Source organism: Bombus huntii, chromosome 7 (genome assembly GCF_024542735.1).
Source record: "Bombus huntii isolate Logan2020A chromosome 7, iyBomHunt1.1, whole genome shotgun sequence".
NCBI lineage: Eukaryota > Metazoa > Arthropoda > Insecta > Hymenoptera > Apidae > Bombus > Bombus huntii.
The window spans coordinates 8,275,137-8,302,885 of NC_066244.1; the positions used below are offsets into that span (position 1 = coordinate 8,275,137).

General features: G+C 40.0%; 1 protein-coding gene across 8 annotated transcripts in view; it reads right to left on the minus strand.

The window, feature by feature from the left end:
• LOC126867600 (glutamate receptor ionotropic, kainate 2) overlaps positions 1–27,749 on the minus strand; it is a 157,277-nt gene that overhangs the window by 68,577 nt on the left and 60,951 nt on the right. For all 8 annotated transcript variants that reach the window (XM_050622263.1, XM_050622270.1, XM_050622262.1 and 5 more), the window contains exons 3-4: positions 10,828–10,989; positions 1,858–2,109 (exon numbers count right to left, since the gene is read on the minus strand). In XM_050622263.1, coding sequence (XP_050478220.1) covers positions 1,858–2,109; positions 10,828–10,989 — 414 coding nt within the window. The remainder of the gene's footprint in view (positions 1–1,857; positions 2,110–10,827; positions 10,990–27,749) is intronic.

Sequence of the window (27,749 nt, forward strand, 5' to 3'; positions counted from 1 at the left end):
TGAAAGCGATGTAAACCACCATAAAACATGGTTTTCGTTTTTGGTGAAAAAAACTGAGCTTTGCAATCAATTTTTTCCCGCACTCGATCAATGTTTAACGTTACGTGAAAGTTTTTTGCGAAATTCATTGACTACACGAGATTACTTTCGATGCTACGATATTTTAACCACCATTTTTTTTGTAAATATTAGAAAACGCCCTGGTTTCCTATAAAACGTGAAAATTTCATAACGATGCAGGAATTTGGAAAAACTATTTTCATAAGTTATTAAAGACTTGAAACACGCTGAAGGAATGGCATAAATTTCAACGAATGTTTGACTATAATTCATTCGCTAAGTTGTTTCGTATTATGTTCTGCCATTCTTGAGCAAAAAGCTCGAAGTGGAAACTTGCGAGCTCGGGAACAAGAGAACGTTGACTTTAGAAGGTGTTAATTAAATGAGAGTAACTTTGGAGCAGCAAGGTGAAGGAGTAGCAAGGAGCGCTTTGACCTCGAAAACACAAGGATAATAAACCTTGGCCTTCGAAAGCACGAGGTCATGAAGAAGACCAAGGATCAGACAGGTTTAAGTTACACTGGATACGCTTGAACTCTGAAAGCTCTGGGCCAATAATATTTAATTTTCAAATATTAAACAATCCTCCTCCAATCTCAAGATTATATCCTATATATTTAAGTTGAGAAACAAAGCTGGAGGAAAAATATCAAAAGTAGAAGTCCTAGTCTAAGAAGTTTATTCGCGAAATGGAATAATATTGAAACTTCAAATTCCAGCAAGCTGCAAATCCGTAAGCAAAAACTCCGATATCAACGATCGTAGAACTAAAACCTTTGGTCTTTTAAGATACACATATACATTCAATTGTTCTGGAAATATAATCATTTTTTTATCATTTCTTCAGTAGCTATTTAGTTAATATTTAGATACTCATTGTTGTAACACTGCATCCGATACGAAATATTGAAATTTAATATAAAAATAAATTGGTATTTAGAGATTTTCGAATCGAAGAAATGGAAGATTGTTCAGTGACACTTGTAGGAAAAGTAGATGGAAGAAATGTCGACGATAATGACGAATCGTGTGATTTTACACGCGGAATAGGTTGGTTTGCGTGTGCGTGCAGGTGACAGGCGTACATTTCAGCGTCGCGTTGGCATCCACTTCCGCCGGCTGACTCCGACGTTCTATTTGCATAGGAACGCATCGCGCCAACCGACGCGACGCGACGCGACACGTGGAGTTAGCTGTTGAAAAAGAAGAAAAGAAAAACAAAACAAAACAAATGGAGAGAAAAAAGAAGGAACAGCGTAATAACTAGGCTGTATGACACGCTACGGCACGATATCCGCGAAAGCGCTGTTTCGTGACTCCTTGGAGAGCGCTACTCATATGCTTGCAAATCTGCCGGCACCTAGGGTATTTGCTCCATTGTTTCAATGGTATGGTTCTCCTCTTCGTCGTATCTTTTTATTTCCCATCGTCCCACGAAACATAATATGTGTATAACTATGCTTACGAGCAACGAGTTTTGAATAACACGATTTTTGAACGGTAACAAGGATATAAGTGTAAAGTGTATGGTGAATTTCTGGTTTAGGATTGAATGGTTACACAAAAATAGTGTGTACAAACAAATTGGGTACAAGCAAGCTCGAAGCAATAGCCATCCTCAAATGAAACATGCTTATGGCAATCTCTAATTGTTACAAATTTAAATCTTGGACCGTGTAGAACAATTCAAGCGATAGCCTAAAGTGATACGTAAATTCTTTCAAGGAAAAGGAAAGTTTTTTACTAGGTATCGCATGAGAAGTATAACAAAATAAATATAAAAGATTAGATATTTACCATAATCTTCTTCGTAAATTATGGCCACCCTGGTCCAGTTTAGAAAGGACATGAGATCTTTGAAGGCTTTGTTCAAATGGTCCTGCGACGGATAGAGATTTATACTAAACTCCTTGAACGTTGGCTCGAAGTCCACTCTTGCCTCCAGATGCGGGACATCGAGAGCTTCACAGATACTCTGGATGTGGGCACCGAGGAGAGGATCAGACGGTCCGAAGATCCCCTGCACCGATCTGGACAGTTGCTTGCACGCTGAAATAGTATACACTAACTTAATTAAATTTACTCGGAAGCAATTATTATACGAATGTTTACAATCAATATACCAAAATACGAAGAATTTATTTCCACGAATTTATTTACAATCACATAGTATAAATAATTGAAAATTTCAAGACACATCTTGAGACACGATATTTATTTTTTGAATGTTATTTTTTATTAATTGATATATTTCTCTACGTTTCATTTATAAAGTTGATCAACATTAAGTATTAAATACAGAAGTATTAAAAACAAATCATGTACTCTGCCATCGAAAGCAACAAATATTTCAGAAAATAGAGTCGATCCATTTGACGTTTGAGTGGCTCATATATAGGTTAACACCTCCATATTACTTCAGTGTTGCGTAAATGGAGTTGAAGAAGAGTTTAGCAGGCAAGCAGGTAAGCGGTAGAGAAAAGTGTTGAAATGGAAATACGGGGAGGAGTGCCAGTGACACACTGATTTCATATTTCCAGGCGAGACACACTCGGGATCTTTACATCACGGAAAGCTGTGCCACGCTGAAGATTCTGTCCCTTACCGCGTCGTTGCTACACTATTTCCTGGTAATCTCCTCGTAAACTTTCATCGTGGTCGCGGCGCGAATCAGGCGAGAAAGAGATTGACGCGGAACTTTGCCGCTTCCTCTTTTCCTCGACAGTAAACAAGTTGCGCCACTACTTTCTGTAGTCGCGTTCCCATCGTTTAGAATCAGTTCCACGACGAAACATTTGCATTACGACATTTCAATGGACATTCATTCCATCATTACCAGCGTCTTTGGTTCGGAACTGTAATCCGGGATGTCGATACACCGGATTACTTGTAACCCTTCGATACATGCCGTAAAAATCTATTTTACTAGATGACAGTCAGTTCCCTAATATAGTATTAATTTAGTATAGTATTAATATAGTATATGATGATATATGATGTGTTACATCATACACTTTCATGAAACACTGGAAGTTAAACATATAGTTAGAGATAAATATGTAAACTCGATACAATTAATTGCCCAATATATTATTATTTTTACAATACTATATAATCTTTACCTTCAGTATAGGATCATGTGTACGTGTACCATTGGGAAGTTAGTGAAAATTGTCGGAACGATGTAGGTTCGGATGAAACGATCAGATGTCACTGTATCAACTAGCAAATCACAACGTATCAGAATCGTGGATCGGAACAAATTTTCGAAACGTTGAAAGTTTAACGATACCAGTACGAACGAAACGGTCAGATGTCACCGTATCAACTTACGAATCATAACGCGTGTCAAAGGCGTGTATCGGAACAGATATTTTTAACCGAGCCGCTAGTTTTTCGCGACAATACCGTCTCGTGATACTTTTCCATCGACTGCGTACATATTCGACGCACGGCTCGCGTATTAATCGAGCATTCATGGACCCGATAGAAGCGACGTGACCGTATGATTTACGAGTTCGATGTCTGTACGCGCGTACGAGCATCGTAGAAAATGGACAGGAAATTGATACGTTATCAGACCGACGGCTTCCTGATCCATTATCCGCGATATACCTTCAGAACGGCTGTTCTCCTTTCGTAAAGGATCGTGGCTGGCACGCGTGCAGAGAGCGGCCGACTCCGCGCCACGATGGATGAATTCGATTTCGAAAGTGGGATTCCGGCGTGTCTAAGTATTCTCGTTTGCTACGTGTTCGCTGAATTATTCACGTGACTTCGTCTTTTTTTCCATTGCCTTTCGATCGGCTGCCATGTCAGACATCTGACTCATCGTTTCTTCGTTTACGTTGCCGGTTTCACTTAACGCGCGATCGAAAACTCGTTAGGCAATGAAATTCTTGCCACGGAAGGTAATACCTTTCGAGAAAGAAATTTAATTGAATCGATCGCGCTTGGGTACCTGATCGTTGCTGAGTGATATAGGAACGGTAAAACTCGAAATTTAATTTTTCTGAATAGCTTTCTTGTCGTTCTTGAGGATTGCAGTTTAGTTAGAGATTGTATCTGTTCATATAATTTCGCTATCTTCCATTTAATCGAAGAAACTAATTTAAGAAGATTTATTAGCTAGTAAGAAGCGTTTTATTATTCTTCGATAAAGATCGATCTCTTGCTGTCCAGCGACCGTAATTTTCTTTGAATTCGCCGGTATCTGTATCCTCAAGGGTGCAACGAAAATCCTGGATCTCTGCGTCTGACAAACAGAAGTCTCAGTTAGTTCTTTGACTGCTCCACCACGAATAATTCGAAATTCCTCGCTCGTCGTCGTCCCTTCTTGATTAAGTCGTATTCTCAACGTTGCTAAATAAGTCTCGCTATTTCGTTACGAAGTCTGCTCTTCCGGTTAACGAACCAACACTGCCCCCCGTTTCAACACGCCAAACGCGGAAATGCTTCGAATGATCAGTTATCGGGCCGCTCACTTCCGCTCTCTAAGCACTCCCAGCAGAGTGCGGTTTTCAGAAAGTCTGGAGAAGGTTTACCTTCACGAATAAAACACCAATAACTAATTTCGTAAAGGTCAAATATTTTCGTGTACAATTTCCTTCAGCTAGATGGTACGTGGTTATTTCATAGCAATTACTTTGAATTCGTGTAAAATTTCTGCAAAATTGTTTGTGATATTGTTTACAAAATTGATGTGGCATTTAATATATTATACATTCCGCAATAATCGGATCTGCATTGCAATTGTTATTCAACATCAGATACCCAAGAGAATACCTCGGTACATGAAATGTACTATAGTACCATCAATAAGGCAGACAAAATGGATTAACAGATCAGATAGCAGATTAAACATGAATCTTTATTACACTCAGACCATTAAAATTGCTTCCTTCGAGTTATTAATCGAAAATAATCAACGGTAGTTTCACACAAAAATACGTCTCACTGCGAAGTAAAATCCTACCGTAGTTTAGTTTTCGTTTAACGATGGAGAAACGGCGTCGCGACGATCGACTATAGTCACCGAGTGCATTGACATCCAGAAATGGCTTCGTCACTAATTTCCGTAGTTCGTTCGTTCGTCGCAGTCACCATTTGTACACGGGGAATGCAGGGCCAAAGATTGCGTAACAATGTGGAGTTAACGGTCACGTTGCATGAATTCACCGAGGAAAATCGTGGCTCTCTTCCGCAAATGCTTTCAAAATGGTAACGAGAGGAAACACGGGATTAAATCTGCGTTAAACATCGCCTTTTCAGTTTTGTTGCCCATCTCGAGGATGGGAACTCGTACGTCTACAGATCGATAGAGAAAAATGGAAGGGTAACGAAGTGACCAACCGCATCGGAACCCTCGAATCGCAACATTTTACCATTTCTGCTGTGATATATTTTTCTTGTGTTTCTTTCGTTTTTTCTTCTCCTGAATCACGAATACTGATTTAATTGCGACGCGGAAATCTCGTTGAAAGTTCGGACGTAGTAGGAAGCGAAATGTTAGCAATCTTGCGTTCCGGTTGACCTGAATTTTCTGCGGAATCACTGGTCCTTCTGTAGAGGCGCGAACAAAGGTATAGAGGTTTTGTCTGGAGCATAGGAATACCGAGACGAAATGGGAGTAAAAGAGTGTCCAACGGGAAAGCAGTAAATTAAAAATACAACGGGTGTTCGCGTGTCATCCGGATTTTAAACGGTCCCATTTAGCTGTCTGCCGAAAAAAAGTTCTCCATCAGCGCTTTCAAGTGCACTTCGCCGTTTTAAACGAATTACATCGGTCGCATCCGTGTCTCCTTTCTCTTGGCTTCTCCGCAAGAGGGGATGATAAAAAATGATCGTCGAGGACCGTTGGATTCGTGACTCGAGTGCTCTATTAAATTATTCTATCCGAAAGTAGTATATTTCTCGCGCGATATCAGCCGAAAAAAGTTTTTATCGCGAGGGAACGATTGTCGTAGGTGTTACACGAATTTTGCAGAGTGGCGCGTGTATAAGAAGCTGAACATCTGAGAGGGAAGATTTTCCGGCAAATCAGTGAATGCTGCAGATGAACGGGGATCCTGGCCACAAAGAAATGGCTATAACGTAAAGAGAGAGTTTGCCGGTAATAAACGAAAGCTTCCATTAAAATGTTCCGCCTCGAGAGATCAAAGGGATTCGGTGTAAGTTATTCAATGAATTTTGAGAAATTGTTACTTCTCCGGTTCTTTGTGTTTTCCGCTTTCTTGTATGCCAGTTTGAGCATAATCGAATACACTTGAAACGAAGTTGCGAAGACTCTCTAAATATTGATAAAAGCATCGAAAGAGTTCCTTATTGCGATGAAACTGGTATTATAAGACTTCGTACGGACGGTTCTGCTATTAACTATGATTATTATTACATGATATTGTAAAAAACCGAATGCCTTTCCCATTGTGCGAAACAAAATCAAAGATTTGTCGCAACTGAATGGGAATATAATACGATACATGACACATTATTATGTATACGTGTCGCTTATCATAGATTATTAATATAAAAACTACTTCGATGTTCTGATCAGTAGTCATTAAATATACATCAAACAAGTTATTATTAGAGTAATAACGGATACAGATATCAATAATTATTGGAATGCTTCAATTACTATCGATTTGGTCAGTGAAAACAAATGGACGAATTTAAAGTACGTGCAGCTACGATATCTGCTCTGTAAATCTCGTATGATAGATCATCTACCAAGCGGAAATATTTTACTTTTCCTTAGAAAGTTAATTTGGGTATTATTGGTAACTTGTTAAATAACATTCGTAAATATTAAAATAATTAATATTGCATTTATGGATCTATTCAGGGGAATATTTTTAGAAAATTTATAAAGCAGAGAATATCTAAAGGTTTATTTCTTAATAATATCATGTACAATATTTTTTAAGGAATCAGTTATTACTACAAAACCATAAATTGACTATGATTTTTGCATAGTACTCTACTGTCTGTCGGCAGGATATGGAAATCTAAACAAAAACTATTCGCTTAATTTTTCTACGACTCTATACTTCGCGATACAAGGAACTTTTCTCGCGGACGATCGACCAAGCTTCGCTGGAAAATCTAATTTTCCTCGCTGGTCGATTCATTTCCCGTTCCGCTCGAATGCGGCGCCAATATACGCGTCGACTATAATCCTAACAGGCAGTTCTCAGAAATTCATCGAGTGCCGTTCCCAAGCTGATTTCCTTCCCTCGCGAATTCAATTTTCGCCATGTTCGCCGGCTTTGTCTTCTCTTTCAGTGGTTCGTACAGACACGGCTAGTTTCCGGCATGGACGATAATTTTTCTGCCCACATACACGAGCTTCTGAATGATGAATTTCGAAAAAAGGAATCGATAGAACGAGTACCATTTTCTCTTTTTTGTATTTTTACATCAGGCTTGTTTTGTATTTTAAATCGGGTTGGGATCGTAAAAGGGGTCGAAACTACGACCAGAATTTGACGTTTAACGGTGAATAAATCTGATCTGAATTTGTCGCGCGATTGACATCGCTCTGGTCAGGCGGAACATCGACGCCGCGCCGGTCAATTCGTGAAATCATACTTTTCCTGATCGCATACGAACATCGGAAGTTAATTGCGAGAAAAATGAAAAGAATGAAAGATGAAACTGATACGTTTATAGAATTGTGAGACTTGGAAACGCGAATTTTGGGCAACTGAACTTAAAAATTAGGTAATTAGGAAAGTAGAAAATTAGAAGATTAGAAAGTTAGAAGATTAGAAAGCTAGAAAATTGGAAAGGTAGAAAATTAAACAATTAGGAAATTAGAAAGTTAAAGTTCTAAATTTGAAAATAAGGAAATTTGAGAATTTAAATAATAGGCGACGTACAGAGGAATTTATCGTATTTTATGAATATTGTCGCGATATTTTCTCTGCTTTATACTATTCTGCGTCGTAAGATTTCACTGTACGCTTGCACTTTCCATGTGTTTCACTTTGAACAAAACTCCACATCAGAGCACAAAATCCGACTTGTGATTTCACGAAATTTCATGAGCGAGTTGCCGCATTCATTCACGGAGAGCAACTTTCAAAATTCCTATCCAAACAAAACGTCGCATTGTCAACACCTGGATCCCGTTCTTCATAAATCTACATCAGCAAATCGGGACATTAGCTTTCATGGGGATTTAAGCCAGTCGGTAGACGATGTTAAGCCCGCGTCGCGAAAGACTTGACAAGACGAAGAGGAAAAAAGTGCGTACCGAGTCGTGGTCCCGTGGCGTCGGGGATTTATTACGAGAAGAAGAGATGCAAACGGAGATGCTAAGGGACTGAGGAAAATGGAGAACGATGGTGTGGCCCTGGGTATCCAGCCAGACTACTGAAAATGGAAAATCTTTTCAGACGAGGCTGGAATACCTTTAAACGCGGAAGCTAACGTGGGTACGAGATGTCAGACTGCAAGGGCTCGTCGCCAGCATATTTATGACGTGAGTGGAATCGTTCTGGTAAAATTGAGATCCTGGAAAGGGTGTCGGCAACCACACGCGGTTGATTGTAAGTAAATGCGGTCTACCAAGTCGTTCCAACGAGTGTATTTTAAGCCGATCCTATTCCATGGACAAGGGTAGATTCTGGGGTTAATTTACTCAGGATTAATGTAGGTAGTGGGCGGGAGAATCGCTGTAGCGGAATTATGATGTGATTGTTTTCAGAGCGCTGTTTGTTTTACGAGTTAACGTTAATTAGGATGCGCCTGCTGTTTGGATTTAGTTCGAAGGAGAAATGTTTCAATCATTCATAAATTAGACTGATTAACTCAATTTTTGAAAATTTCTGAATTTTAGTAGCAAGATGGATGATCGAGATCAGTTCGCTATCAATATGGCTGATTTGTATTTCGGTTCTTTAATTTCTAACGTTAAGTACCTACTATGAAAAATCGTGTTGCAAGAGATTACATCCACACTTCGTATTTTAGTAAAAGTAATCTGTGTATTATATAGCTTTAATGACCACGACTGTTCGAGACAATAACGGCATTTTACGTATTTCCACTGTATCTTACAAACCGAGCGATGGGATTTCTTGAACAGAAGAGCATCCTTTCGAAAATACGACTATCCCCATTGTCCGGCTGTGAAATACGCTCGCATGAAAAGGACGCGATGCGATGGGAAATGAAGTGTCTTTGAGTCTCAATAATCCGAACTGCGTACTCGACGAAATAGATATTCGGAGCGGATAGAACTTTGTTGCAAATTTATCGATGTCCGTGCAGATTTACGGTTTGCAATTTACGCTCGCTGGCCACCTACGATCGGCCAGCAAGAAACATTGTTATGGTTTCGCGGCGGCTCACCCCGACTTGCCTACGGAATTATTTTGCATAAATTTCATCTTATGACTTCGCGCTCACCCCCACCCTCTATCCTCTCTGTTTTCGTGTTCTGCTCGCTGAAATCAAATCACTGAAATATCGACTTCCAGTTATTGTCGAAAACGAATTAGTCTGTAGCGCGTACGACATCTGTTTTCTTATTTACAATTATCCATAATTATTATTCGTAATGACAATAATAATGATAATAAATTTATCTACTTTTCATGAAATTCTCAATTTCACGAACTAGTCGGATAATTATTATTATCTTTAAAGAAAAATCACATAGTCTCATCTTTTCTGTAAACAATCGAATTTGTTTTTTTTTGTAAAGATAATCATAAATTTTAGAAAAAACTATTCTCAATTATCTCTTTTTTTGCATTTCAAGGTATTAAATTAATTACTATTGCAGTAATTAAAGATCGAAAAACAAATTTTGAAATATTTTGGTTTGCCAGAAAAAATATGTTAGAAATTAAACTTGGAACAACATTGTTCTACAACGTGAGGTTGGTTGGTAACGCAAGTTTCCACAGAGAAATCTATTCGAAGATTCGAAGGGTCGGCTTGTCCCCGTATGGGTGGGATTAAGTTAAGAACAGCCACAGATTTCCACAGCCACAGATTTCCACAGCCACAGTTACATTTGGTGTTTTACTTCCGCTTTTTACGGTTAATGCGACGAAGTTAATTCTACCATTTCGAAGATCCACGATTTTTCTTTGTGGCGGCAGTGCGCGCTGAATAATCCCTTTGAAAACGAGGATCTCCATCATTTCTGATCAAAAAAGTCGCTATAAAATTCACACGGTCCGCGGGATCGTATGGGAATAAATACGAGCTGTATCTGGCTTACGGCGTCTGCCGATCGATATTATTGTCTCGAGAATGGGGAACGACGATCTCTTTTCCGACTCTACGTTCCAACTTTCACCATGCACGCCGCGGAATACCGATTTCTCGACGAGTGTGAAAAGTTACGAGGCCGATGGAACCGAAGATGGTATCGACGATAGAAATCAGCTTGAAATAGTAGATAGAACGGAAATCCGACAAACGTTCGTCTGACTGTCACACCTTGAACCTTCTGTAGTTTATTAAGCTCTGAAATAGTAAGAGTCGTGCACTCGAGTGCGTCTCCCATTTATCAGATACGAAATCCGTGCCTTATCAGCGCTGTAACGTTTCAGTGTCGAGATGTTTGCCCTAGACGTTTCTAGGTGTTAAATACGTTCCGCTGCGACCGAAACGAGAACTGGTACAGTGTCAGTGTTAGGATGATGGAGAATGTAGAAGACTGAGATATGAATGCGTAGATTTCTGCTATAATTTTCTGAAAAATGTGAAGGAGAACACGATGGAAATAGAACGATGCTGCAGATTTACCTTTCTTTGACGTTCGGAAAGAATCGTCCTTAGGAACGTATTGAATGTCGTAGACCAACGTCGTGTTCGCTAACAGAGTTTTGTCCTTGTTGATCTTGTAGATGGCATATTTGAACGCCAGCTCCGAAGGGCTGTCCTTTTGATCTTCCGTAAAGATCGCACCTGTAACATTAAGAAAAGTCGAACCATCAATAACTGAGATGCTGGGATTCTTCGAAAACTTGGAAAATAATTTTTTTTGTATAAGTTGTTTGTAGTAATACTTTGTGGTGAAATAACCAGCGGTCTAAATAATAACTTTAGATACTTTGACGAAAGCATTTATGTACGCTTCGTCATTAGTCGATCGTTTTGTATCCAGCTTAATGAGTTGTTTACAGTAGAGCCATGGAGAATCAATCTTTAATTAAATTCCGGCGATCGAATATGACAGGGTCGCGTAAGAAACTATCGCTGGCAAGAAAATGTTTCGATGTTAGCAACACGTTTAACTCGAAACATCGTCTCTCTGTTCCGTATATTTCTCCACCAACCTTTTAATTACATTATATCAATTAGACCCCTGACAAGTTGAACGGACGCAATTACAGACGATCGATTACACCTTCGTAAGAGCAAAACGTTTATAATCGCGTTTGGCCGCGAGCTAACGTCTACTGAGAGCAACGATTGAAAATAAATGTGCGCTTCATTGCTTTACAATTACTTAATTGAGTCGTATAATCCGCGAAACTTTGGGGAGGAACAACAAAAGTTTCTTTTACAAAGAAAGTAAAACATTTCCAATACCGACGACGTACATTTCGCGAGAGGGAAGCCATTAAATTAAAACCACGGTAAATGGCTACAGGAACTTTGGACGAAGAATTAATCAATGGATTATTCGGAAAGCTGTCGTATCTCTTGAATCCTAAGAATTCCGACAAAGAGCCATGCTGATATTTAATAGATTGCTTTACGTATTGCGTTGTACGAACATTACAAGCGTCCAAAGTCATTGACATCGTTTCTGCAATTCTGATATGACTATCATTGATATGATCTTTGTGACCCCTCAGAATCTTCAAATGACTTTGATTGTCAATTTCATTTCGCGATCTCTACTATCCCTTGCGACATTCAAATGACCTTAAGTGTCAGTTTCATGGTCTCAGTGACTCCGCGTGACCCTTATTTCGTCCACTATCATTAGTTGTTAAGATGTTAAATGAAAAAATAACGGTTAGGAGCTGTGATCGATATCGAGCCTGGCAGAGTAATCCAGGATATAATTTGATCAGATGGGGGATTTCAAACGAGGCGAAGATATAAACGAGATTCTGTAGCCAAGCGTCATTTTCCTGGTCATAATATTATACGTGCCCGAAACTTTCAACTTTCACAACTTTGGTAATCAATTTTATTTGCCGAAGTTCGTTATATCAATCCTTGCATGCTTCCACACGGATAAAAGATGAAGTTTCGTTCTTCGTCCTGCGTTCTATTTCTTATTTTTATATTTTTTCTGTTTTTTTATTTCATTTTTAAAACTTCACGTGTAGCGTGCGTTAAGGAATTTATTAAGAATGATCCATTTTCGAGCAGTCTGCCAGTCAGACTACTTTAATTCTCTTCTATTTTACTTTGTTACCTTATTTCATCGTTCCATCAATTTTGTACCCTCGGTGAGTCTCGCTCACGTTCCGTATTTCTCTTTCGTTTCAAATAACTAAAAGCACGAAGGACAATTCCTTTGTTAACCGCCCTTAAGCTGGAAGGGCTTGTAGGTATTAATTTACACGGTGAAATTGTAGGCTGAAATGTAATCGACGGTAGACGAATTTATCTACGTCAGTGGCGAAAGTTTCCCTAGCAGAGAACTTCTTTCAAACCAATCGATCTCCATCGCTCTTCCGAAACGACATCAACGATAATTGACCAAGTTGAATTAATTGTTTCTAAACGATCCTTAGACAAGAGTACACCCTCGCCTGTCTAATTATCGCTAGCTGAAAAGATTAATTCGCTTTTCTAGTTTTCAAACTGACGATCCTTCCATCGCGTCGGTGCTTAAAGCATCGCGATTCTAATAAAAATTTATGATATGCATGGAAGATGAATACAGAGTGTCGCATATTCTCGGAAATTTATTTCACAATCTACGAAAGTTCCATCGCCTAATTAAGCTTTCAAAAATATAGCGTCCTCTGAATTATTCATATTTCTTTCATATTGGTTTCGATATAAAAATTACAGTAAATTTATTTCGCGATATTAAAATTTTCTCATAGAAGAAAGATAAAAGGATAGAGGTAGTCTAATGTAAAAAGTTCACGTCAAGGGATTGTTGAAGGGTTTGTCGGTTTTCATAAAGTTGTTGCTAACGATCGCAACAGTCATTAGGATGATCCATTGTCTCAAAGTACTGTTATACTGGTTGTCGTTCAAAGTCACGTTAAGGAATGCTAGCGGAGACTAGAGGGAAACGTCGAGAAGCCTGGATTCAGTATATTTGGATTCCGGTGACTCGATAAAGATCCCATAGATAGAAACTCATGCACTTTCCTGTTTGCACGTACCGTGCAATCTGTGTGCTCTGTATTCTTCGCTTGAAGTCCTGTTCATATTTTACGCACACAAAATTTTCCTAATTTTTTACTATGAGCCACGAGACTATTTTTCCATTTATACCTATTGGTATAATTTATACATTTATAATTTCATTTCAATTTATACATTTGTACATTTATTATATTTATTTTTTCTATTTATATTTATTTTTAATAGTCAGGAGAATAATTTTGGGAATCTTGTAGCAGTTGTAATCAAGTGGAAAAATGGCTGTGATATATGTAAAAATTCATAAAAGGTGATACGGTTTGATTCAGCAAAGTTGCGCTTAGGGGAATCGACGGCTGATCAGTGCGGTCTCTTTCCACTTGCTCGGTGTGAACTTCGCCTCAGCCGCGCTCTCAAGGGGAACGTTGAAGAAGTCGTGTTCGTCGAAGGATTGCATTCGTGTGCTTTCTAAATCGTTCTAGCGCTGTACGCAGTAAGACGTTTCCTTGGAGAACTCTTATTGAAATTGAGTACGTCATCGAATCGACGCCACGGATAGAAATCAACGTTGCTGTTTGAAACTTTTTCACCTTGTCGAACACGGAGGAAAATATTTTCTTTTCATTTATAAAAAAAATTGTAATCTTTCGTAAATATAACATTAAGAAAAATTATGATAGACAGGAAGTATGCTTATGTCAAACAATAAGGAAACGGCAATATGCGCCTAAGCTTCCTTTTACCGACTTACAACAGCGTCGATAGTGTTTCAGCTGAACAGGATTCGAGCAAACAAGTTTCTCTGCTTGTCTTGCCAAGAATTCCGTGACTCTAAATTCAGAATATCCACTGATTGTCCTACGAAGTCGAGGAATTATGTCCATAAGGCAGGATTGTACGTTTTTGCTATCAAATGCAGATGAACTCCAGAAAACGTATAAATCAAGATGTTGGCTTTGTTACGAGATTTTAGGAGAGATTTACACGAATAATAATTTTAACAGAATAGTTATACAGTTCAAGTTACTCTAAACTACGTTCACAAAATTCCCAACGTTAACGTGGCAATATCTGACGGATTATTGGATTTGTATTGGAACGAGTGCTTCCGTGCACAACACTAGCGTTCCAGACGTACTTGCGTATGAACCCCTCGATTGTAGATAGATAGTGATATCGGAATATAAATATTTCGCGACGGAATTCCAAAGTGTTTCCTTCCCGTATTGTGTTCGTCCATCGAATAGGCTGGTATTATATTGGCTAACCCGCGATATATGGAACTGATACATTGAGTTACCGCGTTTGTTTGCGCGCCCACGGCCATTTAAATGCGACCCGCGCTCGACCGGACGATTTTGCTCATAATATTTCACTCGGAGCGACATGGCCAACAAATAGGAAAAGAGACGTAGAACAAAAAGAAAAAAAAGATAGGGAATATGAAATGAAACCAGTCGTAATTCCCGTATGCGGGTCACTCTTTGTTGAAACGGATTATCAATTCAAATATACGGTAGATACTAATAACAATAGTTTACGTGCATGTATAATTTCAATTTTGATTGCTATCGAATGTTTTGATGAATAATTTATAGAGATAAAGCAATGACGCGTTGATAACAATGACGGTATTAAATATGTTTATCTTTGCGTTATTATCGACACCTATACTTTTCAAAAAGCAGAATATATTAGTACACGTAAAAGTTTCAGCTTTTTTATAGAGACTCCAAAGGCTTTTGAGGTTTTCGCCACAGAGGCGACGCCGTGTAATGTCGTCCAGGGAGAATTTAATTGATGAAATTGCTCTTTCGGAGAATCATAAAGGCCTCTGTTTCAGAAAGTTCGTCAAGATGTCACGGTAGGTGAGAGGAACACGGTAGCCGGTACTTTTTAATTAACCGTAAGCGAACTGACGCTTTTTACTCTGTTTCGCCACGCTGCTTTCTAACGAGTGTGAATAATTAATGAGTTCTTTTGCACGACGCGTTCTCATTCCATGCAAATACAAATTACTGGACGCATGTGTGGTTAACGAAGATTGAACTTCCAAACGTTGCCTGAAGTTATCTATTCCCTCACGCACTTCTTTTACAAAAAAAAGAGAGAAAGAAAATTACAATAAAGAGTAGTTTAAATTTTACCAACGAAAGCATAACAGCCCGCCCTGTCTCGCTACAATATTAATGAAGCTTGAAAATTTTTTATATGACATATACCTATGCATAAAAGATTTTTGTGATAAAAGTACAAGCACTTTTACGAGCTGCTATATTTGTAATCTCAAAGGAATAAAGAAGAATCATGACGTTTACGGTCGACGAAAATCGTGCCAAGCAACGTATTTCTGTGGTGGAAATTCTCAAAGACGTCTAAGGGAATGGCGTAAAGGGAAAGAGCGAGAGAAAGAGCAGTTCGAGTCAAAAACTTTGATGGGCCTAACGGCTGAGACGCATTGCGTTTCTAGTGGGATTAACAAGCTTCATAATTATTCGACAAAGCCTCAGCTCGAATGTTTTAAAAATACAAGCCTCTCGTTCTATTTCGAATCTGGGTTAAAAATTCGAAAGTCTGGGGGAAAAAGTCGTTCACTGGAAGCTTTTATGAGACAACGGCGGAAAAGCAGCCATTGTGCGTTTATCCACAGTTAGGAGGCCTAAGGGTGAAGTTCGATCGTGGAATTCGGTTTTCGCGTTTATCCGTCGTTTCCCGAGAAAATCTCCGATCGAAGTCCGTTCTTCCATCGAGCTTCTTTCTCTTTCTACGGCCATGTAAAATGTATAAGCATTTTCAGTCGATCCATTGAATTTTTCATTGAACATGTTCTCAGAATATCCTTCTAGCCGCGAGCTTCGACTGCGGATGGAAAACGGCTCGTTGAGGCGTAAAGAAGAAGAAAAGAGCAGCAGAAGGAGCGAAGGAAGAGGTAAAAAAGGACGGAGAAGAAATTTCTTCGCGATAATAAAGTTCCTTATTCCTCGTATTATTCAAATTTTCCAGCCCTCCGATCGAAAACTGTGATTTCTCGATAGTATCTTTGGCTTAGAGACAACCGGCCCTCGAACATGTTCGATAGAGAAAATCCTTTATCTCACGCTGAAGAATAAGTCTGGAAATCCTGAACGCGTTAGATTCATAAATGCCTCGCGAGATTCCATTGAATTTCCTATGAAAAAGCGTTCAGCTGTGGGCGATCTCGTTTGGAACAAGAATATCGTCTCGAGGGGAAAGCAGCGAGGAGAGGGAGAGCATAAAGGAAGAAACGAAGAAGTCCGTCTTAATTGTTGTCTGCCAGACAAACCTCTGGTGTGATCGTGACTCTGATGATCATTAGCACCGTGAGAATTTTTCGCGTGACGAAAGGTGCGCTCGTGCTCTCGTTCCCGCGCGAAAATCGCCAGAAGAATGCATACAGAAACCTACAGTCGCCTACAAAAACATTCCGAGGGAATGCCTCGAAGGGACAAAGGGATGCTCCATTTATATAGATGTCTTGACGTTTAGAAACTGATCGCTCTGTGTACGGGAAAGGAAGCCTAAATTGCTTTCGGCGTGAAATATTTCTGGATGCTTGACGTAATTGAATTTTGTTCCTCGTGGCATCCAAAAATTCGCAAGTTTTATGGGCAGGAAATACGTTGAATCTTCATCTACTTATACGTCGTAATTTATTAATATGTCGATTATATGGTTGCAGCAAAGGATCCTTTTTTTGATCGTCTGATTTTCCAAACATGCAGTGTACACAATGCAATGACAATGCGTCGTTGTGTTATATAGGAAGACGCGTGTTCGTTAATTATTCCTTTTATTTTAACGTAAAAAATGACGCGTGGATCTGAACAGAAAGGGAAGACTAACTCCAGTGAAAACTACGCGAATGAAGAGAGTAAACGAAGGCAACGAGCACTTCTACGCAACGAAGAAAATAACTGTCACATCGTAGGGGCATTTGATCGATCCAGAGGCACGAAAACGAGCACGTTCTATAGGTGGTTCGGTGAAACCGATCGATTTGTCGCATCTTGACCGAGTTTCCGGCGAGAACCACTCAGCCCTGTCCTCCGCGCCGCTCGTAATCTGCCGGAACGACAACTTAAGCGTTGAAAATCGAGTTGGATGCGTCGATGGAAGTAATTCTCCGACGAGTTGGTGGTCGACCGCTGGAATTATTGTAGCCGGGATGCAATGCCCACGGGAAATACCGTTGGTGGCTTCTGGAGGTATCAGTGGCGTAGCCTCATGTAGATGTGAATACGTGAACAGTTTCGCGGGGTCATCAACTGCTGCGCTATTATTCGACGGATTAATAATTTATTAGTTTGTGGCGTCGCACGAGATGACGGCAGTTATGCGAGGGATCGGAGGATATTTACGCGTAGACAGTTCTGACGCATCGCGATTGAACGGTCAACAGGGGAACGTAACCCAATATTGTACTCGATTAGCGATCGATTGCGATCTTTGTCCAGTTAACATTCAACGATCCCCTTGAGAATATCCTTTGTAGATTGTTCAAACATTTTATTTGCAGTCGAGTTGAGCGTTTAATGTAACAGTTGGATGCGCGAGCGATGATACTTGTTGGATACGAATGGAACGAGCATTCTTATCGCAGTTTTAGGCGAAAGTAAAAGGAAAAATCTGGTAGGTTCGAGCGTAACCGAAATGTTATCATCATGATCCGTTGATAAACTATCGTGGGAGGGGATAATTGGCTGAAAGATGAGGTACACCGTCGGCATAATCGCAACCAGCGAGAATCGTAATTACGCGGCTCACCGCGATACCATAGTAACAAGTTGCGAGATTTGCACGAGGAACTTCTTATCGTCGCGCCCTTCCTGCTGTTTAGCGAACTTGGTCGCTTCTTCTAACCAGAAAGTGGGACCAGGACAATTTAATAGCTCATTAGCAACGCCAAGCCGCAAATTTGTCCGAGATAATATCTTTTAACCAGATGACTTTGATAATGTATTCCAAATTTTCAAAGAGCGTACAATATTTTTCGTGTACGTAGAAAGTTTATGTGTATTATATCGCAATATTGCACTCTCTTCTATCAACTTCAACGGCTAACGCTCCACATGATAAAGGCAATAAAAATTTAAAGAGAGAATTCACGCGAGAATTTCAAAGAAGCACGATTTAATAAAGTAGCAGCGAGCAAGTTTTGCATGTCAAAAGTCCGAAAGTGTCTCGAGAGCCAGTAACGAACCATGGCAGAGGCTTTGAATGAAACAAACGAGCGATTCCAAGCCGAGGAACAAACGATACGAATGATATTTCCGAAGAAAAAGTTTCGCGAGGCGCGCGCCACCGACATAATCAAGAGCGGTGAAGTTTCTCGACGCGAACTCGCCACTGAAGAAACGAACCTGCTGAAAGAGAAGAAGTCCGTATAACAGACAATGATAAGTCAGACTCGTAATTAGCGGACTTGCTCTCGAGTTCCACGCCAGTCCTGAGGAAACGGCTAGCTGTTTAAGCTTCTTTCTCCCCTTCTTCGTCCTCTTCTTCTTCCTCTTCTTCATGTACTTGATGGACAGCTAGAAACGCCAATTGGGCTCTCAAAATCTTGTACCAGATTTTTCCATTTATCTATAGACTCGGTAACTATCAACAAGACCAAGAATTTATAAAAAATTACGAAGAATTAATTTTCCGGAACATTACTCGATATTAAAATTAAATGATTTATGCATGGTAAACTAAATATTGAATATTTGCGTAAATAAATTGCAATGAATTCTTGTTGGTATATTATTATGGCACTTCTCGTTTGGACAAGGGACTCGTCCAATTAAACGAGTTAAAGCCCTAGGGAGGTAGATGACGAATTGCAGCAGACAAGCTGACACATCATTTGGTTCGGCGCGGCTCAGCACCGAAGGTAACTTTGTCTTTGACAAATTAGACTGAATACACCTTCGACAAACTTGACCATTGCGGCTAGGCGGTTAGAGTTCGCGCGAACTTGTCAACTTCAATCTTGTCAAATTCGCCAGACCCTCGATATCGATGAAACCCAGTCAATGCTCGCCACGTCACCGAACTTCCCTAGCCTTTGACTCATCTTTGAGGTAAACGTTCTAGAAATTGTATTGACGATGAAGCCTACTTTCGTTCCATTTATGTATTTAAAGTTATTTATCCATATTTGTCTTCGTTTTCTACAGTCTTTTTAATTGAATATACGAACCAACAATGTGAAAAGAGTTTACAGCACTCTTCCACGAAAACACACAAAGCTTAGCGTCAACGTCGGTCCGGGTGTTAATTGGAACTAAAATATTTTCCTTCTCGTCGAAGCAGCTTCTCGAACCGTTTCCTTCGATTCGTTCCGACGTCGATGAATTAACGTGGCGTTTTTCTTCCGACTGTCTTGTTTGACAACGCACGAAAGAAGGTGTCCCGAAAGTAGAAGACAAATCTTTCCAAGTATCATCGAACAGACAATTTGCTAATTGGAACATCGACTCATCGTCGTGTTTAATTGTAGAGCCTCGCTTTTATTTCCAGCTGTGGTTTGCCCTGTCTGTTGCTTAAATATCCTTCACGAATCTTTTGATCATCTTATTAATTTAATCTTATCCTGACTCGGTCACCAAAATAATTCGCAAGAAATTGGCTTTTTTCTTCAAACAAACTACTATTGTTTCTCCGAGTGCGAGCTGGCTTCGCGGAACGATTTCATCGAGGAAGCCGTATTCAAGGAAAAGACTGAAATCTTACACGATTTAATCGTAGCAGATAGAAATGGAAACAAAGAGGATCGACAGTGGATGAAATCAGTGAAGGAATTTTCAACGAGAGGAGAACGAGCAATTATTCGCGGAAAAAGTTATGCGCTGAAATATGCCAAAAGTTCCACGTCCATCCGTGGATTAATGCATGGCGAAATAATCCATCGACATAAATCATCCAAGTTTCACAAGCCGCAGCGTCCTTATGGAAATACGGCGGCTACGTTAATTCCGCTTATTCGTTAATATCGTGGAATTTTTGCGCGCCATGCTACGATACATCGATCAAAGGGATACTTACATCCGGAACGAACCAGGGCGATCCTTCTCTTCATTACCCTCCGCTCGGCTCGTTAATCAACAATATAATGTGTGGGTTGAGTAAAAAACACCTCGTTGTGCCAGAGAAAATTCTAGCATACCATGAAGTTTCTTGTTTCGCGGTCGAACGACGTAGAATCAGATAGCGTTTCGTTTATTTCTGGTTTCAATTAGCAACCTGATATGCTGCTGTATTTTGTTAATTAAATATGAAATGATATAAAGGGGAATATACTTGATAATTATTTCGAATTACAGTGGCTCTGTGTAGATACTGGCACTCGCGTTTCGTTTGACTTTTTAAAACAGTCGTCTCCTTCGTCTATTGTTCGTACGATACTAGTTATTGACTTTGCATCGGTCAATATGTCATCCGATATGAAATTGATATGTAAAATTGCATAAAATACAAGTCAATCAATCATAAGGGAAGGAATTGTTTGCTTTATTATTGTATACGATGTTATGAAAAAGTTTCTTTCTTTCATTTCGATACAGAATCAATTGATACCATTTTTCCTAATTAACGTGTATAATCAATACAAAATTGATACGATATAAGAAAGACTGCTTTCAGAAGATTTTTGTTAAATTGCATATTTTGCATTTCTGTCAGTGAATATTACGAATTAACAAAATGTTGGTTCATACTTTTATATATTGCATATCGAGGTCCTTAAATAACAGTGTCTAAGAAAAATATTCGTTTTGGAGCAGACGCGTCGGAAACGGTGGAACGTTTCCGTTCGAAGCTTTTGTAGGAACGTACGATGATGAATACTACCAGTTAGCGGTATTGGTATTGGTGTCGAACTCAGGGAACAATTCCACGTGCACGTGGACTTGCATATCGGTCCGGAAACTGCGAACCACCGCAATATTGGATGCAGCAGTTACGCGAAAAGCCGGTCAGCGGGATCGAGATTTATTCGTAAAATTGAGAATTTGCTCGAACGCGACCGGTTAGTAGCTTATATTTCAACGGTGTTCAGACTTCACGGCAACGAGAGCTTCTTTTTTCCTCTTTTTTCGTCACTCCCATCCGCCAGTTCGCGTTTCCGTGCTCGTTTCGCTCGAGCCGGAAGCGGCTGACAGTTGAACGTTTCCAGTCATGAGACTTGGTTGAATTTTTCTTCCAACATGTAGTTTTTCGATGTAAAACGTTGAAACGGCGGAGCAGAAAATTTATCGTTAAATTTTTTAACGAAATTATTTCGTTCTCATAATGTACAATCCGCTATGCAGACGTTTCTAATTATTAAATTGATAGAAAAATACTTTCACTATATTCCTATTTACATATTTATGCCATTATTTTGTGGATTTCTCTAAATCAAAGTTACACGAAGCGCATCTTACATATTGCAGACACGCGAAGGTATTTTAATAAGAAAAATGAAAAATTTTATAGAGACAGAATAAATTGTTAGATATAATAGTAACAGTGGATCTTATATCGAAGATTAACTAATAGAGGAAAGTTAAGAAAGCTGATTTTTTAAAAAAAAGCCAGCAGAATTCTCCGATCAACGCAATGTAATGTCATTCAAGATATATAATTTGTCCAATCAAAAGTTGGCCAATAATGTGTATTGTTCTTGTTCCAATTTGAATTTAAATTTGAAACGATAATCCGAGTTTGTTCGCGTTTCTAAAGAAGTTTCTCGCGACAAAAGCTTTCCTGTACGACTGTATTCGTCGGTATCGAGAAAGCCTCGAGCTTTCTCAACGGTTTCCCGGGGCTGAACCGAAAAGCAATTACGTGGGCGGTTTATACGATACGATGTGCCCGCCCTGGCTGCGGAACGGACGTTGTCATACAGACTCATTCTGTTCTATGCTATTCTGTCTGTAATGTTGCTTTCAGAACGCCATTTTATGATACCGTGTACCACCTACTGTTCTCCTTGATCCGTTTCTACTTCTGTTTACTCTCGCTTAGATCTTATCTTCTCTTCCCTTTCTACTTATTTATTGCCGTCCCATTCTAAACGATCATTATGTTTCTATTTTCTCGGATCAGGAACTATACAGAGTCGAAGAAAGAAATGTTCTAGAAAGTGTAATTACCGTAATAGATACTCTTGGATGGTTTATCGATAAGGTTGAATAAATATTTAGAAAGAATATCATTATTATCGGTTCGATCGAGCAAGAATTCGTTTCGAAATTTATAATACGCGATATAATAGACGATCGATAAAATATGTTGGCGAATAAAGCGCATAATTTCAGCCCGTAATTAATTGTCTGAATAGAGAAGAGAAGAGAAGGGAAATGATCAAAGCCTATTGAATATGCCTGTCCATATAATTCCTCCTTAATTGACCCAGAACCAACAACGGAACCAGGATAATCGGTCTAATCGATTGAACAGTGATTAAAAAGATCGTATCACAATATTTCTGCTTTATTATATCTGTGGAAAAATTGGTCAGCAACAACGTTTAATATCTCGATCGTTCGCATTGCGTAAGAAGACTCTTGAACGATTTATTCGCGATATCATCGCGTCGGCAGCCTTTCTTTCAGGGCCGCGAACGAGAAGAAAAAGGCAGTGGGTCCCTGGGGGCGCGCCTTAAACGCTGCAGCATCGGGAAACACGATAAACTACGCTTGCGGAGTGTTGCACGCGAGAACGCGCACTTACGCCTCAAAGAGGCTCGATATAGCCGAGGAAATAAGATAAAATCGCGCGCAAAGGCGTGTACGAGGCGCACGAACCGACGCTTTATCGGGCTTCACCCCGTTCTGCTGCTTCTTTGGAATTCATACCTTCAGCCAGAGGGCTTTTTACCCTTCCTTCCGCGTCCGCTACGCTGCCAAACTCGAATATCCGTTTCCTACGCACCCGCCTCTCCGCCTGTCTTTCCGACTGTAACGGTGAAATTTATTGGCCCTCTGCCACTTCCGAGGTATATTTATTATTTATTATTTATTAAATGGATAAATACGTAGACAAGGATTACAAATGTGTCAAAGTCAGTGAAAAATGGGCAGGCCGCAAGAAAAAGCCAATCAGCCCTGCAGACTTACGGATATAAATCAACGTATGATACAATAGCCCAGACAATAGACAGCTGGACATAAAAATGTGTGTAGCTCCGAGTGTTTTCTGTTGACTTAAATGTTTTCCAATCTATCGCGGAGATTGCAATGATAAGGCGATCAAATAATAAGACAAAACTCCAATCGAGGAGAGATTGGAGTAGGACAAAGAATTCTCAAGGCGTTGATATTTTTGAAAGATGTTCTGCTAATAAAATGAGGAGGGCTGAACATGATGCTCTATCGTTGATTTATATTTATATAAAGAAGTAGTGCAATAAAAGTTGTACCTCGGAGTGTTCATTATCGATTCGATACGCGCCTGCACAATAGCGTTCAATGTCTGCGACCGTTACTAAAGTGCGGTGATTTGTAACGTCAAAAACTGAGCGCGAAGGGATATTTCGTTTCCCAGAGAGGTGAACAGAAATTGAATAAGTGGTGTCAGGAAATAGTGAAAAGACACGATTACCAGCTGAATATGTTGAAGCACGCAACAACATTTTACGAACGTCGCTACAATCCATTTACTCGAGGTGAAGGCATGTACAACTGGCTACGAGTTCTACTTTTAAAGCACCCTGACCTGGGTTCTCCTCTTCTTTTACGGCCCTCCCTATAAAGGCAAAGAGGTTCTAGCTTCGACCGTCTCGTCGACGCGACGCTAGGGTATTAAGGCAAGAAAAACCGCGACCGTTGAGGTGTGCCATTATTCTTAACGCTTTGCGATTCAGTCGGCTTCTTGCTAACTTTTCCTTCAGCTTCGAATCTTTACAGTTCTCTCACGAAATTCACCGGTCCGCGTTCTTGACAAGGCTAAGGAAAGACTTGGCAGTACCTCGAAGCTAGGCACGTTCAATGAAAGATGACAAGATCGCGCGAGTGGGGTGACAAATAACAAACTATTCTAAAAATTTACAGGATGAAAAGATAAAAGTGGACGACAATGGAAAGCAAATCTTAAGACAGTTTCCGTTAGGTTTAAGTTAACGTGACATTACTACAACGTTAATTGACATTACTACAACCCATAACTAAGCCATTTCACTATCTAATCACATTATTCAGACATTCATAATCCGGTAATCTATCCTTTACGTCTTTCATCTAGCACAAGAACACGGATCCAAAGAGGTTCGATTTGACATAGTTCATCCATCGATATACTTGTAACACTCTTTGCTTGTTAATAGAATTTTGACGGCCATTTCGCGAGCTCTGAGCGGTATCACACTTTATCCACCGTAACTTTTTACGTTACTGTGAATTACGTTCCGAGGCCAGCGAAGTCCGGCGCAGAGGCCGATGATAAAGTGGCTGGGATCCGCTGCAAACTAACGAAGAAGGAAAGCGAGGATCCTTGTTGGTTTACTGGCACAGGGCCAAGTAACTTAAATCGTGGCGCGAGACACGTCGTCCATGGAATCCTACCAAACTGCGCGCCCGTGAACGATCAAGAGCTGCTTCAGGAACATTTTGTCCTATATTTTACGTTTGCACGGTCCATTGGTGCTACGAAGCCAAAACTCGAAACAGTTCAAAAAACGATATCTAATTATAAAATATTAAATGAAAAATAACATGACATGAAACGTGTATGGAGAATAGTTGATGAAACTTTGTGACAGAAGAGAATAAACAATGACCAGAGACCAGATTTACGTACATTTTTCAAACGGCGCATGAAACTGGCGTCGGTGCCAAAGTTTCGGCCCTCGGCGCTTTGAAAAATGTTGTTTGCGTTGGAAATAGCAGCTCGTTAATGCCTTCTGTCGCTCGAAGCTTTTGTAACTCACGGATTTGGATGTTGTTAAGGCGCGTTTGTCTGGATAAATCAACTCTGTTTGAGTACTTGGACGCTCGAGCTCACAATGATGGTCTTAAAGTCATAGAATTAAAATGAACATTACGACCCCCTGTTACATACCATCTTCACATACAAGAGCTTCTTGAAATTCCTCTGACATCTCTACCGTAGAAAGATCTTCCTAGAAAGCATTTGATCTTACAAATTCCTGTCGTTACGGTTGTTTCTTACGAGACAACGCTCGCTCGTAATTTACTCTTTAAACGGAGGACTAAACCACTGTTCAAGAAATAACAGAGGACGAAACAGAGTGAGACGATATATTATCGCGAATTGCTGAAAAAGATCATCGTTCGCCTTAAAATATGAATCCGAGTAAATTTCACGTTGAGACAGTTTAGTTGTTCCTTCCTCTCCAAAGATTTTATCTTTGTTTTTATCTACGAGCTGAGTAAGAAAAATCCAAGAGAAACGAGACGTTGCTGATTGCTAATTGGTTGATTGCTCGCTGCAACGAGGGCGACGCAATTCGTTTTCCGCCATTTTTAACGCGACGAAGCTGAATCAGTTGTATCGCCTGAAGAAGCGTACCGACTCGAAGTCGATGATCAGAACGAAATTGGGCAAAAAAGGATGCCCCCGATGATTGCAATTGCAGCAAACGGCATTCTATCCTGCGCTGTGAGACGAAACTCTCATTTTCGCTGCGGCAAGAGAATTACTCCGGGAAAACGGTCAAATGCACGTTTCGAGCAAGTTAGATATTAGACTCTGAATGGCGGTACGAGTGCCCTTGCGAACGAAAGAAACACGGAGGAACTTTTTAGCTAACCGTGCCACCGAGCTCACTTCAATTTTGTGAAGGAGCTACCGTCTACGCTGTCAGAATGGTATAAACACACAATTTCTCCGGATATGAAGTACCCACGTGCACGAGTGGCAATTATTTTAAATGGTAAGCTGTAGAGAAGACGGCCCGGAAGAATTCTCGTGACCCTGCTACTTTCATGCTTGACACTATTTATATTCGATTGTTTCGCTATTATAACAGCTTTATGAAATTTAACTAATGAAATGTTTGGATATGATAATCCAATTAAACAGAAGCTACTAATGACCGGTTTGTTAATTATGCGCGATTATCGTTCACATCGTTTCACAAGCAAAGTGATTGCATTCGACGCTAAAGTAGTCCCTTTTGATTCGCAATTCGAGCATCACCCGTAATCCGAGCCCTCTTTCTCTCTACATTTTCCTCGCTCTCGTTCCTCGTTTCTGGTTACGAATGCATCGTGGCACGCGCCACCCCGATTACGCCGCTTCCTCTCATGGCTGTAATTTAGAGATTCAATAACGGAACGGCTTTAGGAGCACGGACAACGATTGTTCGCGAATGGTTCCAGAAAATGGCACACGGAAGTGCAACGCGTCGAATAGCATTCCGAGTGAATAATTCACCGGATGCTGCAAGATGTTAACGTTGTTGGCTTAATTGTTGAACGTTGAAACTCTAATTTACAAGAGAAATATTCCATTAAATAAAAATCCTTCGTTAATTACGCTATTCGAAAGAAACGTTTCATGATATGATTTTCGATATAACTGTCACCGCGTTCGACGTTATAGAGCACGTTGGAAAGAGTTAGGAGGTGAATAGTACACACATGAAAAATGTTAACGATGCGTTGAAAATTGAAATTTTATTTAACAAGAAATGTATCACATAATAGAATATTATTATAATTTTACTTCATCCTGTAGGAATACGATGACTTCCAATGCATTTTATAGCTCAAAGACGATGCCTCTTGAATTTTACATGGAAGAAACGATACATTCACCGTGAAAATTAACAATATCCAGCTTAGCAATCTCCAAGATAAATATCTATTATTGCACCGCTATCGTGGATGTAATAGCGATTGGCTGAGAATTGCCCAGCCGATTCGTACAAAAATCGTATAATCTCGATCCTGAAGAGAGCACGAGCAGCGCATCGATTTTATCCAGGCTCGAAAGCCACGTCGTTGCACAACGCGTACTGCGATACAGTAGGAAGTGCGTCAAGTCAACGATATTAAGAAATTCTTGTCGTGAACACATCATAAAAGCGCAGCAGACGCAAAACTCATCCTTAGGACATTTCTCATTCGATAGACTGGCTTTAACGCTCGCTACTTTCCGCACCATTTCTTGGCAACGATCGCTGCCAAGCGTCTTGGAGACTTAACCGCACGCTGTTCGGCGTCGTCTTCTGTTTCGTTCGTTTGAACGCGGTCCTTTCGACGAGGCGCCATATGCATCGCGATGAAAATCGTTGGCTAGGTTAAGTGGTCGTCCTTCGAATAAAAACGTAAGTGGGACGGCGTATATTTTGGGAAACAAATATAGAAACATTTGGCGATCTTTAAATGGAATACCGTGTCGTTGAACCTATTCTGGATGAAGTAGAATTCATT